This window comes from Hypanus sabinus, chromosome 7 (assembly GCF_030144855.1).
Source record: "Hypanus sabinus isolate sHypSab1 chromosome 7, sHypSab1.hap1, whole genome shotgun sequence".
In the NCBI taxonomy this organism is placed as follows: domain Eukaryota; kingdom Metazoa; phylum Chordata; class Chondrichthyes; order Myliobatiformes; family Dasyatidae; genus Hypanus; species Hypanus sabinus.
The window spans coordinates 93,309,999-93,328,671 of record NC_082712.1 but is presented as its reverse complement, the minus strand read 5'-3'; the positions used below and the strand labels follow the sequence as shown (position 1 = coordinate 93,328,671).

At 43.7% G+C, this 18,673-nt stretch overlaps 1 protein-coding gene across 1 annotated transcript; it reads left to right on the top strand.

Annotated features, from left to right (window-relative positions):
* Positions 1–2,935: 2,935 nt before the first annotated feature.
* On the top strand, positions 2,936–18,262 carry LOC132397007 (transmembrane protein 217-like). Its single transcript, XM_059975218.1, has 2 exons — positions 2,936–3,304; positions 17,356–18,262. Exon 2 carries the CDS (start codon positions 17,443–17,445, stop codon positions 18,034–18,036), a length of 594 nt encoding a protein of 197 aa, XP_059831201.1. The 5' UTR covers positions 2,936–3,304; positions 17,356–17,442; the 3' UTR covers positions 18,037–18,262.
* Positions 18,263–18,673: the final 411 nt, after the last annotated feature.

Genomic DNA, 18,673 nt, shown 5'->3' with positions numbered 1-18,673 from the left:
AGGCCTCCCATTTACCAATCACATCCTTGCCAGAGAACAACCTGTCCCAATCTAAGCTTTTTAGATCCTTTCTCATTTCTTCAAATTTGGCTTTTTTCCAGTTTAGAACTTCAACCCAAGGACCAGATCTATCTTTATCCATGATCAAGTTGAAACTAATGGTGTTATGATCACTGGAACCAAAGTGTTCCCCTACACACACTTCTGTCACCTGCCCTAACTCATTTCCTAATAGGAGATCTAATATTACATCCTCCTTAGTTGGTACATCTATATATTGATTTAGAAAACTTTCCTGAACACATTTTACAAACTCTAACCCATCTAGACCTTTAACAGTATGGGAGTCCCAATCAATATGTGGAAAATGAAAATCCCCTACAATCACAACTTTATGTTTCCTGCCGTTGTCTGTTATCTCTCTGCAGATTTGCTCCTCCAATTCTCGCTGACTATTGGGTGGTCTATAGTACAACCCCATTAATGTGGTCTTACCTTTCCTGTGTCTCAGCTCCACCCATATGGCCTCAGTAGACAAGCCCTCTAATCTGCCCTGCCGGAGCACTGCTGTAATATTTTCCCTGACTAACAAAGCCAACCCCCCACCCTTCATCCCTCTGCCTCTATCATGTCTGAAACATCGGAACCCTGGAACATTGAGCTGCCAGTCCTGCCCCTCCTGTAGCCAAGTTTCAGTAATGGTTATGATGTCATAATTCCACGTGTCAATCCAGGCCCTCAGCTCTTCTGCCTTTCCCACAATACTCTTCGCATTGAAATATACACACCTCAGAAGATTATTACCACGACACAGAACCTTACTATTTGTGACTTTGCATGAACTACTAACATCATTTATTTTTACCCCTGTTCCACTATCTACTCTAGTTCCCATCCCCCTGCAAACCTAGTTTAAACCCTCCCCAATAACACTAGCAAACCTCCCTACAAGTATATTGGTCCCCTTGTAGTTCAGGTGTAACCCGTCTATCTTGTACAGGTCCCACCTGCCTCAGAAGAGGTCCCAATGATCTAGAGGTCCCAATGCCCCCTAACACCAGTTTCTCAGCCACGTGTTCATCTGCCAGAGCATCCTACTTTTACCCACACTGGCACATGGCACAGGCAGCAATCCAGAGATTATTATCCTCGAGGTCCTGTTTTTCAACTTCCTACCAAGCTCTCTGTACTCACTCTTCAGGACCTCCTGACTCTTTCTACCGATGTCATTGGTACTGATGTGTACCACAACGTCTGGCTGATCACCCTCCCACCTCAGAATGCCATGCACGCAATCAGAAACATCCCTGTCCCTGGCACCGGGAAGGCAACAAAACATCTGGGAGTCTCTATCACGACCACAGAATCTCCTGACTATGGAGTCCCCTATCATTACCGTTCTCCTCTTCTTCCTTCCTCCCTTCTGCACTGCAGAACCAGACTCAGAGCCAGAGATCCGGCTGCCGCAGCTTGTCCCAGGTAAGCCATCCCCCGCAACAGTATCCAAATCGGTATACCTGTTTTGGTGGGGAATGGCCACAGAGGAACCCTGCACTACCTGCCCTTTCCCCTTCCCTTGCCTGACGGTAACCCAGTTACCTGTGCCCTGTTTTTTAGGTGTAACTATCTCCTGGGAGCTACTATCTATAAACTGCTCAGTCTCCCAAATGATCCGGAGGTCATCCAGTTCCTGCTCCAGTTCCCTAACGTGGTCTGCACTTCTTGCAGGTATCATTATCAGGGACACCAGAGGTCTCCATGACTTCCCACATCCTGCAAGAGGAGCATTCCAACATCCTGCCTGGCATATTCTCTAGTCTGAATGAAAAAAAAGAAGAAAAACAGAAACTTACAGGAACCTATCCTCGCCTCTGCCTGTTTCTCGCTGAAGCCTGATTGAGCCAAAGCCGTCTCACTCCTCAACTCAGTGCACTCCAACGATGGCCGCTGTATATGGCGGTCTTTCTTTTAAACCTTGGCACGCTACGTCGCGCGCCTGCGCAGTCTAGCCTCTTTTCCCTGAGGTGTTAAAGAAAAACTACCTTCTTTCCGCAATGCCTTCAGTCTGCCACTCTCAGCCTCTTGCTTCGATTTATTACTGTCAAGATGAAGCCACACTCAGGTTGGAAGAACAACACCTTATATTCCACCTAGGTAGCCTCCAACCTGATGGCATGAACATTGATTTCTCTAAATTCCATTAATGCCCCTTTTCACCACATCCCTTATTTATCTAATTATTTATTCCTTTTTTCTCTCTCTGCCCCTCTCACAATCACTCCTTGCCTATTCTGCATCTCCCTTTGGTGCTCCCCTCCCCCTTTCTTTTGGGCCTCCTATCCCATGATCCTTTCCCTTCTCCAGCTCTGTATCCCTTTTGCCAAACAACTTCCCAGCTCTTAGCTTCATCCCTCCCCCTCCGGTCTTCTCCTATCATTTTGGATCTCCCCCTCCCCCTTCAACTTTCAAATCTACTATTCTTTCATTTAGTCCTGACAAAGGGTCTCAGCCCAAAAGGTTGACAGTGCTTCTTCCCATAGATGCTGCCTGGCCTGCTGTGTTCCACCAGCATTTTGTGTGTTTTGGTAGGAACAGTTCCACTGGGCTTACTACCTAGGCCACACGTGAAGGCCAGGAACTGGACCTGGTTGTCAGCGGCCCTTTGAGATGAACGTCATTGGGAGTATTTGATAAGTAGTGGGAGCTTATGCTCACTACCAACCCTGGCTAAGACAGCCTTAAGGAATCTCCGTCCTATCTATGCCTCTCATTACTTTAAACATTTTTCGTATTTGAAGTGTATAAAACTACTCTAGAAAGCAAGAGAAAGACGATAAAAAAGAAAGACTAAATTTTTTTTGTCCTTCAAACATTTTGTAAACACTTTTGAAGCACAGATGGTCCAGGAATTAAATTACCCAAAAATCTGCAGGCAGAGAAATCCCAGCAGCTTTATGAAAAAAAAAGTGTCGAACAGACTCTCGGCCAGTTCTAAATGCAAACTTTGCGTATTCGGGAAAAAAAATTGAAACGCAAAGGAGGTGTTTGGAATAATACGTTCAATGTTGTGTGTCCGAGAACAGGGGGAAGTTCACAACGTTTCCCCGCGAACGGTGAATGACAGTTGGAATCCGCAAAGCTCCCGCGCCCAGCGGCAGATTGAAACGGAACAGGCCCGGGTCTCCATAGCGACCCGGCCGGCAGATTGAAACGGAACGGGCCCGGGTCTCCATAGCGACCCGGCCGGCAGACACGCGTGAAATCACAGAGCTGGGGGTCGGCGAGACGGGCGGCGCCTTGTCCGGTAAGATGGACGGCGGGAATGCCGGGACGGAAGAGGAAAAGGCAGTTTTGAGGAAAATGGAGAGAGTAGTGTTCGAGGCAAAAGGGTAGGGGACAGAGTGAGGATGACATTGAGGGATAGAAAACACGGAGGGGAGCGGAGGGAATATCAGAGGCGAGAAGGAGGAGGAGGAACCTAGCGTGGGAGGAGATACAGAGGGGAGAACATTGAGAACCCAGGGGTGAGGAGATCATTAGGATGGTAGGGGAATTATTGGGAGTGGAGAAAGAGGGGATTGTTGAGAGACTGATTTGGGATGACTGAGAGTGGAGGGATTGGGGCTTATTGGGAGGGTTTGGGGATCATTAGGAGTGGACAGAATGCGGATCCTTTGGCGTGGAGTGATTGGGGGTCATTGGAAGGGGAGCAATTGGGAGAGAATAGGGAGCATTGATGGTGGATGGATTGGGGATCATTGGGAGACAAGGGTTAGAGGTTCATTGGGAGGGATTGTGGATTATTGGGAGTGGAAGGAATGGGGATCTTCGGGGTGGATTGGTGATCATTGGGAGTTGAGGGACTGGAGATCATAGGGAGTGGAGTGGAACAAGATCATTGGTAGTGGAGGGATTAGGGACCATTGGGAGGGGAGGGATTGGGGTCAGTGGGAGGGATTGGGGATAATGGGGAGTGGAGTGATTGGGGATGATTGGGAGTGTTTGAGGTTCATTGTGAGAGTGTTGGGATTGGGAGAGGAGGAATTGGGACCATTGGGAACAGGGTGATTGAGGATTATTCGGAGTGAAAGGATTGAGAATCATTTCCAGGGTTGGGTATCATTGGGAGTGGAATGATTGGGGATGATTTGGAGTGGAGTGTTTGGGACCATTGGGAGTGCAGATATTGGGGTTCATTGGGAATAGAAGGATTGATAATTGGGAGTGAAAGGATTGAGGATCTTTGGGATTGGAGGGGTCGATCTTTGGGAGTGGAGGGTTGACATTATTTGTGTGGGAAAGCAGATGATCAGATGACAGGATGTTTCATGAAGAGAGACTGAGGTGTGTGGTGGACATGGCTTGGAGTCAGATGAAAGTGGACAATATACAAGTGGAGTTGAGGAAATGGCAATGGACATTGTGAAGGAAGCTGCTACAAGATGTTGAAGGCAAGGAAGCAGATCACATGTTGTGTCTGGAAACTGCGTGTTGTGGGGGTACTCTGGGGTTGAGATACATTTGCTGGAAAAAGGGGATGGAGATGTGGGAAATGCATGTGGTTACATTGGATGTGGAGTAGGTGTTTTGGTGTAGTGTGGGACAGGGAACATACAAACATTGGGGCAAAAAAGGGGTGAACATATAGTGGGACGAGGAGACTGAAGATTGGGTGAGGTAGGGATGGGGTGGGTTGTCAGGAGAGTGTGCGGGATTAAGTATTGAGAATCACTCAGATCGGGATCTGTTGAAGAAGAAAGGGCAATTATTGGAAGGTAATGGGGGATCGATAAATATTAGGGTCATGGAGGCACCATGAGGAGTGCGATTATTAGGGAGGAGAATGGGAGGGTTGTGGAATAATGCAGCCCAATGTGGAAATGAGGTGAGAAATTTGGGGATAGGAGAGGTGATACCGGGAAGCTGTTTAATAATGAAAGGGAATATTGGATCAGAGGAGGGAGAGGTAGAGGAATATTTGGGTATGAATGAACAGGAGTTGTATTGGCGCAGGGTCAAAGGGAGGGAAAGAAGGGGTGCAGAGAGGGTCTATTGTAGCAGGGAGAGGGAAGTGAAAATGAGGAGGTAGCGGGTAGAGGGAAGAATATTAAAGGGATGATGGGAAAGCAGGAATGGCGGGTTAATAATAAACAGTGTACTAGAATAGAAAGAGACATTGTGGGATGTTGTGAAGGAGACAGGAACATAGGGGTAGAGAGGAAGTTAGCTGTGAAGGAGTCTCGGGAAGGTGTCCAATAATGGATGGGGATGTAGAGACAATATTGGAAGTGGGGATGGAAGGGCGCAACATTTGGACATGAGAAGGTGAAAACACTAAATAGAAAGAGTTGGGAATATTGGCAATGGCGAATGGAAACTTTGGTGCAAGGTGAGAGGCAGAAATGGATGATGTGACGTGGGGGAATAGTGGGGAACAGAGTGTGAGGGAGGAATATTGGGGTGAGGCATTAGCATTGAAAGGCAGGGTGAGAGGGTGAATATAGGGCACAGGAATGGAGCAGTGAAGTTGGGTGGATTATTGGATGACAGGAAGGGTGGGTTTGGGGAATATTGGGTGCAGGGAAGGATTACCTTTGCAGGAAATGAGGACAATATGAATATTGAAGGGACAGGGAGGGATGGAATATTGGAGGAAGAGGATGAAAACTGCAGAAAAGAGTATCAGGCAGGGGTGGGAATATGGGATGTTGTGTGCTAGGAAGGGGAATATTGAAGGCACAGGATTTGAGGGAAATTGGAATATTGACAAGGAGATATGGATTATTGGAGGCAGTCATGGATGGAGAGAGGAGTCTTGAGGAAAGAAGGGAAAAATACTAGGTGGAGAGAGGGATACAGTATATTGGGGAGGGAGGACGGTATTGGGTGTCTGCAAGGGATGAAGAATAGAGGAGGGAAAGGAAGAGGAAATATTGAGGATTAAAGGAATATTTTGAGAGATAAAGTAGGAGCAACATTTTGGACTTTGATGAGAGGAGCAACGATTGGGAATATTAATTTGGAGGGAGCAGAAAAAGGAGGAGGATGTTGAGGGCAGGAAGGGTATAAAAGGAGTTAATTGGAGGCAAGGTAGGGAGTGTTGGCTGGAAACTCTGTGGTGTGGATTGAGGACATCAGTTTATGAGGTGGGAATATTGGGTAACAGAGGACGGCAAATATTGGAGGAGCCACGGAATGATAGGACTAGCGGGATATTGGGAGCAGAGGGAGGATGGAATATTGTAGACAGTACAGTATGGAAGGGGATATGAGTACAGAGAGTAATGGAGTTTAGTAGGAAAGTAAGAGCCTAAAACAGAACAGGGAGGGGAATATCAGGAGACTAAATTAGCTCATCACCTCCAGGCCAATCTACACGATTCTCATTTGCTCTATCAGGGTCATTTCCTTCTTGGTCTTGCCTAACCAAATATCCATCTGATTGTCTCTTAAACATAGCCGGTGAGCTTAGATCGTGGATCAGTACTTTGAGCTGTGATGTTGTGGCCATTACAGAGACTTGGATGGCTCAGGGGCAGGAATAGTTACTCAGAGAGCTAGGCTTTAGATGTTTCAGAAGGACAGGGAGGGAGGCAAAAGAGGTGGGGGCGTGGCACTGTTGATCAGGGATAGTGTCATGGCTGCAGAAAAGGAAGAAGTCATGGAGGGGTTGTCTACAGAGTCCCTGTGGGTGGAAGTTAGGAACAGGAAGGAGTCAATAACTCTACTGGGTGTTTTTTATAGACCACCCAATAGTAACGGGGCATCGAGGAACAGATAGGAAGACAGATTCTGCAAAGGTGTAATAATAACAGGGTTGTGGTGGTGGGAGATTTTAATTTCCCAAATATCGATTGGCATCTCCCTAGTGCAAAGGGTTTAGATGGGGTGGAGTTTTACGAGTGTTCAGGAAGGTTTCTTGACACAATATGTAGATAAGCCTACAAGAGGAAAGGCTGTACTTCAGTTGGAATTGGGAAATGAACCTGGTCAGGTGTCAGATCTCTCAGTGGGAGAGCATTTTGGAGATAGTGATCACAATTCAACCTCCTTTACCATAGCATTGGAGAGGGATAGGAACAGACAAGTAAGGAAAGTGTTTAATTTGAGTAAAGTGAAATATGAGGCTATCAGGCAGGAACTTGGAGGCATTAATTGGGAACAGATGTTCTCAGGGAAATGTACAGCAGAAATGTGGCAAATGTTCAAGGGATATTTGTGTGGCATTCTGCATAGGTACATTCCAATGAGACGGAAAGGATAGTAGGGTACAGAAACCGTGGTGTTCAAAGGCTGTTGAAAACCTAGTCAAAAAGTAAAAAGCTTACGAAAGGTTCAAAAAACTAGATAATGATAGAGATTTAAAAGATTATAAGGCTATCAGGAAGGAGCTTGAGAATGACATTAGGAGGGCCAGAAGGGGCCATGAGAAGGCTTTGGAAAGTGGGATTAAGGAAAACCCCAAGGCATTCTACAAATATGTGAAGAGCAAGAGCGGATAAGACATGAGAGACTAGGACCAATCAAGTGTGACAGTGGAAAAATGTGTATGGATCTGGATGAAATAGCAGAGATACTTAATGAATATTTTGCTTCAGTTTTCACTATGGAATAAGGATCTTGGTGATTGTAGGGATGACTTACAGCAGACTGAAAAGCTTGAGCATGTAGATATTAAGACATGCTGAAGCTTTTGGAAAGCATCAAGTTGGATAAGTCTGCGGGACCAGATGAGGTGTACCCCAGGCTACTGTGGAAGGTGAGGGAGGAGATTGCTGACCTCTGGCAAAGATCTTTGCATCATCAATGGGGATGTGAGAGGTTCCAGAGGATTGGAGGGTTGCAGATGTTGTTCCCTTATTCAAGAAAGGGAGTAGAGATAGCTCAGGAAATTATAGACCAGTGAGTCTTACTTCAGTGGTTGGTCTGTTGCTGGAAAAGATCCTGAGAGGCAGGATTTATGAACATTTGGAGAGGCATAATATGATTAGGAATAGTCAGCATGATTTTGTCAAAAGCAGGTCGTGCCTTATGAGCCTGATTTAAATTTTTGAGGATGTGACTAAACACATTGATGAAGGAAGAGCAGTAGATGTAGTGTATATGGATTTCAGCAAGGCATTTGATAAGGTACCCCATGTAAGGCTTATTGAGAAAGTAAGGAGGCATGGGATCGAAGGGGAAATTGCTTTGTGGATCCAGAACTGGCTTGCTCACAGAAGTCGAAGAGTAGTTGTAGACGGGTCATATTCTGCATGGAGGTTGGTGACTAGTGGTGTGCCTCAGGGATCTGTTCTGGGACCTGTTCTCATCATGATTTTTTTAAATGACCTGGATGAGGAAGTGGAGGAATGGGTTAGTAAATTTTCTGATGACACAAAAGTTGGGGATGTTGTAGATAGTGTGGAAGGCTGTCAGAGATTACAGTGGGACATTGATAGGATGTAAAACTGGGCTGAGAAGTGGCAGATGGAGTTCAAACCAGATAAGTGTGAAGTGGTTCATTTTGGTAGGTCAAATTTGATGGCAGAATATAGTATTAATGGTAAGACTCTTGGCGGTGTGGAGGATCAGAGGGATCTTGGGGTCCGAGTCCATACGACATTCAAAGCTACTGCAAAGGTTGACTCTGTGGTTAAAAAGACATACAGTGTACTGGCCTTCATCAACCCTGGGATTGAGTTTAAGAGCTCAGAGGTAATGTTACAACTATATAGAACCCTGGTCAGACCCCACTTGGAGTACTGTGCTCAGTTCTGGTCACCTCACTACAGGAAATGATAGAAAGGGTGCAGAGGAGATTTACAAGGATGTTGCCTGGATTGGGGAGCATGCCTTATGAGAATGGGTTGAGAGAACTTGGCCTTTTTTCCTTGGAACGACAGAGGATGAGCGGTGACCTGATAGAGGTGTATAAGATGATGAGAGGCATTGATCGTGTGGATAGTCAGTGGCTTTGTCCCAGGGCTGGAATGGCTAGCATGAGAGGGCCCAGTTTTAAGCTGCTTGGAGAGGAGATGTACAGGGAAGATGTCAGAGGTAAGTTTTTTTACGCAGAGAGTCATGACTGCATGGAATTGGCTACCAGCAACAGTGGTGGAGGCGGACATGATAGGGTCTTTTAAGAGACTCCTGGATAGGTACATGGAGCTCAGAAAAATAGAGGGCTATGGGTAACCCTAGGTAATTTCTAAAGTAAGTACATGTTTGGCGCAGCATTGTGAACCAAAAGGCCTGTACTGTGCTGTAGGTTTTCTATGTTTTTCTAGTGATTGTGTCTGAACCCACCACCACCTCTGGTAGCACTTTCCAGATATCAACCGCTCTGTAGATGGAAAAGAAACACTTGTATTTTGTTTTAAACTCTTATCTCTTTCCTTAATACTATATCCTCTTGTTTTGATGGCTGTAGGTTGAGGGATGTCAGGGCAAATCCCAGGAATGAATTTAAGGAGAATCTGGATGTACACTTGAGCATTAGCCTACAGGGCTTCAGATTCAGATTCAATTTGTGTATCAGAAACACAAGGGAATGCAATTGTTTGTGCTAACAACCAACTCTCCCAAGGATGTGCTGGGGCAGTTCACAAGTGTCGTCACACATTCTGGCACCAACATAGCATGCCCACCACGTTCAGCAGAACAACAAAACAGAACGTACCAAACAAGTGACAAAGCAACAACAGAAAGCATCCCATTTCTCCCTCCCAGACATCTACCTGCACACATGCACAGTCTTCTAACCCGAGGACAAGCCGTCTTTGGCCCACAGCCTCCTGCGGACTTGCAGATTCACAGATATTGGCCTTCCAACATGCAGAGATTCACAGACTTGGGGTTCCGGACATTAGGCCCCGAAACTTTTACTGCCGACTCATCATTTTGAACTCTTAAATTGTGAATGTTTTTTTAAAAAAAAGAAATAGCACTCACGATATTGAGCATATCATTGTTGAGATTCGTTTAAATGGAGTCGAGTGAAAGGAGGTTTTCACATTACCAGAGCCGGAAAATACATTTAGAACTTTGAGTAATTGAATATTGGAGTTGAAATGCTATGTGACAGTTATTTAAGACATTGGCTCACTTGGAGTATTGTGTACAGTTTTGGCCATCCTCTTACAAGACAAATGTTATTAAACTTGAAAGCTTACAGAAAAGATTTACTAAGATGTTGCCTGGACTTGGAGGCCAGAATTACAAAGAGGCTAGGACTTTATTCCCTGGAACATAGGAGATTGAAGGGTGACCAGTCAGAGGTATACAAGATCATGAGGGCCATGATCTTGACTGAAAACATGTCTTATTCCCAGGGAGGGAGTGTTAAAAACAAGAGCGTATATGTTTAAGATCAAAAGTGAGAGAGCCAAAAGGGACATCAGGGGAGCTCCTTTATACAAATGATATTTGAATTTTTGGAATGAGCTTCCAGAAATAGTGATTGAAATGGACTCAATACCAACAATTAAAAAGCAACAAGATAAGTATGTGGATAGTAGAGGCTTAGAGGGCTATGGGCTAGCCTGACTGGGCAACACAATCAGCAGGTACGAGTTGGGCCGAAGGGCCTAATCACAGGCTGCATAACTCTATAACTCCAATGGAGGGAGGGCATTGATGTTGAATTTGCTGTCTACAGTGATAGTTTAAAACTAATTAGTGCCTTCAAAAGAAAATCGGACAGACACTTAGAGTATTGGGGCCAGTGGGTTTGATGTACCAGGGACCAGCATAAGACTGGTGGGTTGAATCACCTTGTTTCATTCAGAACCTACATTCAGTGGCCATTTTATTAGGTACAGCTGCTCATCAATGAAAATATTTAACCAGCCAATCATATGGCAGCAGCTGTGTGGACAAAACATGGTAAAGCGGCTCAGTTGTTGTCCAGACCAATCGTCAGAATGGGAAGAAATGTGACCTAAGTGACTTTGACTGTGGAATGATGTTAGTGCCAGATGGGGTGGATTGAGTATCTTGGAAATTGCTGATCTCCTGGGATTTTCATTATAGTAGTCTCTAGAGTTTACAGAGAACGGTGTGAAAAAAAAACATTCAATGAGGTGCAGTTCTATAGGCGAAAGTCCCCTGTTAATGAGAAAGATCAGAGGAGAATGGCCAGATTGGTTCAAGCTGACAAGAAGGCAACAGTATCTCAAATAACCACACATTACAACAGTGGTGTGCAGAAGAGCATCTCTGAACACGCATCATGTTGAACCTAAAAGTGGATGGGCTTCAGCAGCAAAGGCATATGAACATACATTCAGTGGCCACTTTATTAGTTGCAGTTGATAGAGTGGCCTCTGAGTTACATATTTGACCATTTTAAAGACTTTTATTTATTCAGAGGAGTCTCTTTTGTCTTATATGCTCCCACAGACACCACAACCCTTTTGATATGTATTGGATTGAAGTATTTTTGCGATCCAAAGGTTCAGACGTCAAGAAAGAGGCATAAAACTTGCCGTTTACTGTTTATTAAATGTTACAAGGATGAGAGAACAAAGAATAAAGCAGCAATGGTCGTCTCATTCTTGGACTAGGGATAACTAAAAACTCCAGTGATACAATTAACCTACCAAATAGCCAGATTCAAACTGAAAACTAAGTTTCTAGAAAAATACAGAAGCAACTGTACTTGCTGAACAAGTTCACTGAACAATTATAGGTGATTGTATAAAAATCCAAGTAAGCATAGAAAAGAAAACTAAAAAAAAACAATTCTTCATCCCAATCCAACATTTCCATATAATAAACCAAATTACCTGATTGTTTTTTTTTTACAAATTCCAGTTAGGCAGTTTTGCTGCCTTTCATGAAGGGTTACAAAAAAGGGTCTCTGCTCAAAACGTCAACTGTTTATTCCCCTCCGTAGAGGCTGTTTGACTTCCTGAGTTCCTCCAGCATTTTGAATCCACAGAGTTTCTTGTGTTTAGAGGAATCGACATACATGTCCTCAGGTTGGAGACTACCAAGGTGGAATAGACAGTAAATTCACTTTGAACTTGGAATGTTGAATGTATGGTCAATAGGTGAATTGGTCACATTAATGTAATGGGGGGTGGCATGGGCTCGTTAGCCTGGAAGGGTCTATTACTGTGTTGTATCTCCAGAGTCATGGTCATGGAACAACATAGCACAGTCCATGCCGAACTATTAATCTGCCTAGTTCCATCGATCTGCACCCAGATCATAGCCTCCATATCCCTCCCATCCCTGTATCTATTCCAATTTCTCTTAAATGTTGAAATTGACCTTGCATTGACCTCAAAATTGACCTAATGTGCTCCTGCTGGCAGCTCATTCCACACTTCCACCACCCTCTGAATGAAGAAGTTTCCCCTCATGTTGCCCATAAACATATCAGCTTTCACCCTTAACCTATGACCTCTAGTTCTAGTCTCACACTACCTCAGTGGAACAAGCCAGCTTGCATTTATTCTGTCTATACCTCTCATAATTTTGTATACCTCTATCAAGTCTCCCCTCAATCTCCTAAACTTTAGGGAATAAAGTCCTAATGTATTCAACCTTTCCCTAGAACTCAGATCCTTAAGTCCTGGGAACATTATACAGTAGTAGATTTTCTCTGCACTCTTTCAATCTTATTGATGTTTCTTATAGGTAGGTGACCAGAACTCACACAATACTCCAAATTGGGATTCACCAACATTTATTAAACTTCAACATTACACCCCATCTCCTGTACTCAATACATTATTTATGATGGCCAATGTGCCAAAAGCTCTCTTTACGGTCCTATCTACTCGTGACACTACTTTCAAAGAATTATGGATCTGTATTCCCAGATCCCTCTTTTTCTGTACTCCTTAGTGACCTACCACTCACCATGGAAGACACCCTGGTCGGTCCTCCCGAAGTGTAACACCACACATTTGTCTGCATTAAATTCTTCCTGTCATTTTTTCAGCTGGTCCCTATCCTGCTGCAAGCTTTGATAGCCTTCCTCACAGTCCACTACACCCACATCCTTGTCATTCACAGATTTGCTGATCCAGTTTACTGCATTAACATTTTGATTGAGGTACAGATGACAAACAACAATGGATCTGGCAGCAATCCATGCGGCACTCTACTTGTCACAGGCCTCCAGTCAGAGAAGCATCCCTCTACTCCTCTCTTTCACAATCCAATTTACTACCTTATCCTGAATGCCAAGCAACTGAACCTTCTTGCCCAACCTCCCATGCAGGACCTTGTCAGATTCCATGTATACAACATTAACTGACGTGTCTTCATCAATTTTCCTGTTAACTTCCTCCAAAACTCTTAGATTGACTAGATATGACCTATTATGCACAAAATCATGTTAACAATCCCTGATCAGTTCCTTTCTATCCAACTACTTTTATATCCATTGCTCAGAATACCTTCCAATAACTTACTTACTACCAATGTCAGGCTCACCAGCCTAGAATTTCCTGGCTTGTATTTGGAGCCTTTTCTAAACAATGGGAAAACATGGGTGATCCTCCAATGCTATGCCACCTCACACATTGTTAAGGAGTTTTTAAATATCTCTGCTAGAGAACCTGCAATTTCTACATTAACCTCTCACAAAGTCTAGGAACAGCTGTCAGGCCCACACTAATTTATTTATCTACCTTAATTTGCCTTGAAGTAGCAAACACCTCCTTTAAACTGTATCCGGACCACGACCTCACTTCTATAGACATTGTGTCTGTCTCCCGTCTCTTTTAGCTCCATGCAAAGATGACCACTATTTTTTTGTTATCCTTTTGCTCTTAATATATCTGTAGAAGCCTTTGGGATTCTCCCTCACTTCCTCATGCCTTTTAGGCCTTCTGATTTCCTTCTTGAGTGTTCTCCTGCCTTTCTTACATTCCTCAAGTACCTCTTTTGTCCCTTTCTACCTATACCTGCTAAGTACCCCCTTCTTCTTAACCAGGGCCTCAAAATCTCTCAAAAACCAAGGTTCTCTTAACCTGTTACCCTTGTCTTTTATTCTGACAGGAACAAACAAACTCAACACTCAAAATTTCACTTTTGAAGGCTTTCACTTACCAAGCACACCTTTGCCTGAAAACAGCTTGTCCCAATCCATAGGCAACACGAGTGAATCTGCAGATGCTGGAAATAAATAAAAACACAAAATGCTGGCAGAACTCAGCAGGCCAGACAGCATCACTCCTGATGAAGGGTTTCGGCCCAAAACATTGTCACTACCTCCTCCCATAGATGCTTCCTGGCCTGCTGATTTCTGCCAGCATTTTGTGTTTTCATTTTTGTCCCAATCCATATTTGCCAGATTCTGTCTGATAGCATCAAAATTGGTCTTTCTGCAAATTAGAATCTCATCCTGAGAACCCGACCTGCCCTTGTCCATATATTGAATCTAATGGCATTATGATCACTAGATGCAAAGTATTCCCCTACATAATCTTCTGTCACCTGTCCTGTCTCATTCTCTAACAGATCTAGTATTGCACCCCTCTAGATGGGCCCTGTGTATTAATTAAAGAAACTTCCCTGAACACATTTGACAAACTCGATCCCATCCAGCCCTTTTACAGTATGGGAGTCCTGGTCAATATGTGGAAAGTTAAGATCACCTACTATAAAAACTTTATGTTTCTTGCAACAGTTTGTAATCTTAAAAATGTGCTCCTTGATATCCTTGGACTATTGGGTGGTTGTTTCTTTCTTACTCCTCTGTTCCACTCATATAGGTGCAGTAGATGAGCTCTCTAGCCTGTCTAAGCACTGCTGTGACATTTTCCCTGACTAGTATAATGCCATCCCCCTGCTCTGTGTCATCCAACACAACGGAACCCTGGAGCATTGAGCTGCCAGTCCTGCCCCTCATGGAACCAAATCGCACTAATGGTTACAGTGCCATAATTCAATATGCAAATCCATGCCCAAAGCTTTCCTACAATACTCCTTGCACTGAAATATACACAATTCAGAACATTAGTCCCACCATGCTAGCAACCTTCCCACAAGGATATTAGTCCCCTTCCAGTTCAGTTGCACACTGTCCCAGCTTTATGGGTCCCACCTTCCTTCGAAGAGAATCCAATGATCGAAACATCTGAAGCCACATCCTCCTGAACCATCTCCTTAATCACATGTTAAACTGTAATATCTTCCTATTTCCAGTCTCACTAGCTTCCTGTGGCACAGAAAGCAATCCTGAGATCACAGCCCTGGGGGTTCTGACCTTTATTGTAGCTCATAACTCCCTGAACTCACTTTGCAGCCCCTTGTCACCCTACCTACCCATATCATTGGTACTGACATGGATGACGGTCTCTGGCTGCTCACTTAAGGATGCTGTGGACTTGATCTGAGATGTTCCTGAACCTGGCACTTGGGAGGTAACATACCATCCGTGAATCTTGTTCTCATCCACAGAACCTCCTGTCTGTTCCTCTAACTCAGGCATGGGCAAACTACGGCCCGGGGGCCATATGCGGCCCGTTAAGCTTTTTAATCTGGCCCGCAGAACTTGATGAAATTATATTAATAAATCTTGTTAAAATTTTTTCCCCGCAATTCTGTCGTTTTCCCAATAGATGACGCACTCTATATACATTGACCTTTGTTGAGGTGCAGCGTATTACTCCACATTTGCGCTTTACTCTTTGTTCGGCTCGACCTATTTGTGTGAACAGGCGTTCAGCGTCATGAACATCAACAAAGCCAGCCACAGATCCAAGTTAACTGACCAACACCTCAGATCTATCCTGAGAATTGCCACAACAAAACTAAATCCAGACTTTGATGCGCTGGCTAAAAAGGGAGACCAACAACACTGTTCCCACTGAAATTGAAAATAAGTTTCTTCGTTGTGTTATGTAAAAAATGCATTTGAAAATATTTTTTTCAATAAGCCTTACATGTTACATGTCATTTCTGTTAAGTGATGGACATGAGTAGTGCGCAGGTACACGTACATTCTCAAAATAAAAAATGCGCTCCAGATCAAATAACGCGCTCCGCATACTGGCGCGCTGTCACTGTTCTCTCCTTGTGCTGGTCGTTGTTGAGTTTTGGCACAGGGGACAATTGAATAAGAAGGAGCAGGAAAGTAGACCTGCATCTCCTACCGTTTTTGAAATAAAGACAGTCAGGAGGAGAGTGATGATAATAATATCTTGAAGGATAACAGAATTTTCAGTGCTTTAAAATAATAACTGTTACTATTAAAAAAAGCTGTATTTTATTCATTTAATTTTCAGTGTTTTAAAAGTCATTTCAATAAATAGCTAAATACCATGGGACTTCAAAGACAGATATTTTGTTGTAATGCATTTGTTCATTTTCAATTGAAATTAAAGCACATGTTTTCTACATATCCCATGATATTTTATTTTCCCTTATGAGGTATATTACCAAAACACTGTCCATCTGCTCCTGGTCTGGCCCCCCTGTCAAATTTTAGAACCCTTTGTGGCTCACAAGTCAAAAAGTTTGCCCACCCCTGCTCTAACTTCTATATAAAAATAAATAAATAATACTGTGAGGGTCACCAGTGAACTCAAGTGTAAGAATCTCAGAGAATTTGGCAATTAAAGCTAAAGATTTATTACGGAAACTAACTAGAAAAACTAACGAGCTCAGGCAAACTATATGGAATATTGACAAATGGATATCACATAGAAAAACTCAGTCTGAATTTCACTTGACAAGGATCCATAATGATACAACAAAGAGGGGTTGGCTCCCCTGAAATACACCTGGACATTGGCGAAAGCTAATTCAATTGTGTAGACCTCCATTAGTCTTGATAGACATGGATTTGCGCCTTGGAAAGTTTTTTTTGTGGAAGACCAGCAGCTGTAAGTCTCCCCTCTGCACGCCACCAATGTTGTCCAAGGGAAGGGCATTAGGACCCATACAGCTTGGCACCGGTGTTGTCGCAGAACAATGTGTGGTTAAGTGCCTTGCTCAAGGACACACATGTAGCCTCAGCCAAGGGTCGAACTAGCAACCTTCAGATCACTGGACGAATGCCTTAACCACTTGGCCATGCGCCAACACTGCTAATTCAATTACCACAAATTGAATACAAGTGATAAATACAAAGAGAGTTTAATAATTCCCATGATCCCAAATGAGACACCTGTAACACATGGTGAAGTCCCAGAGCTCGTGCAAAGACAAACAATTAGACATAATGTGTAAACAATCCAAGGACAACAAAGGCCCACAAGATGATATTGAGAAAAATACAGTCCACATACTATCTGGCAAAGCACACCTTTCTTAAAAACGATCGCCTGTTGTGACGTAGACTTGCTCCAAATCAGAATTAGCCTGTGGTGGAATTAACGATACTGACATTTGTTGTATAATTTGTTTCAGTTCTCTCTTTGCCATGCTCCCTGTTGCACCTGGACGCAGGAGAAGCCTCTCTATCGTCAGAAGGTTGTAGAGTTCCCCAAGAGCAAAATGATAAACATTCGTACCTTCTGGAATGGAATCAAGAGACTTTTGGGCGGTAATGTTTGTGGACTGAGTGCTAAAGAGGGGACAATTGTTGCTGGAATGTTTACACTGATTATATCAACTATACATCTTATCTTCGAGTCTGGCAACTTGCGCTATTATACAGTGTTGTCAAACTTCACAAGTTCAGAGGCAGACCTAAAAGCATTTTTAATTACTTTTGAGTTATACTGCTACGTAACAATGGGCCTTATTGGTGCGAGCATCTTTGCAGTTTTTGTCCTGTTCTTGTGTATCTGGAAGAAGATTTTCTGGGGAGTAGCAGGCTACATCATATGGATCTTCTTGTATGAGATTGGACATATATGCCTCCTCGTTTCATTTCCTAACAACGAAAATCTAATCAAAAACATGTATGCCCTGGAGTGTTTTGGGCTGGTTTTCCGCTTATTGCTTCAGATCTACTGGCTGTTTTTCTTGACCAGGCATGTGATGGAGCTGTACAGAATCCGCAGAATGGCAGATGACCCATCAAAAATCAAGAAGAAAGTCCCACCAAAACTCAAGTTTGGAAATGTTGTGGAGATGAGAGTATGAGGTGGGGGCATTAACTGGTAGATGACAAGATACTCTGCATTTCTGCCAACAAGCACAATGTTCCTTTTTTTGTAGACATTTCACATGGGGACTGCCTCATTCAGTTGACATGCTGTGGGTGGGTACAGGGATTTAGTCATTGATGGCAAATGGAGATGCCTGTTACCTATGTTAAATGCTGGTGTTTCAATTCTGGCAACTATGGAAAAAAATGTTTTTCTCTGCAGGGTCTCAGTTTTTCTGTGTGTATTAATTCCCAGAGTTAGCAATTCTCAAACTTAACTCTGCGGGGGAATTCCGCAATGGTGTGGAGGCCAAATCATTGGGTATATTTAAAGTGGAGGGTGATAAGTTCTTGATTAGACAGGTCGTCAAAGGCTATAGGGAAAAGACCGGAGAATGGGGATAATAAATCTGCCATGGTAGAATGGCAGACCAAACTCAATGGGCCAAATGGTCCAATTCTATTCCTTTGTCGTATGGTAATTAGAAGAATGAAAATAACACACACAAAGTGTTGGAGGAACTCAGCAGATCAGGCAACATCAATGGAGAGAAATAAACAGTCGATAAATCAGGCTGACCCTCAGGACAAAAAGACTGTCAGTCTGAAAGGGCAGCTATTTATTCCTGACCT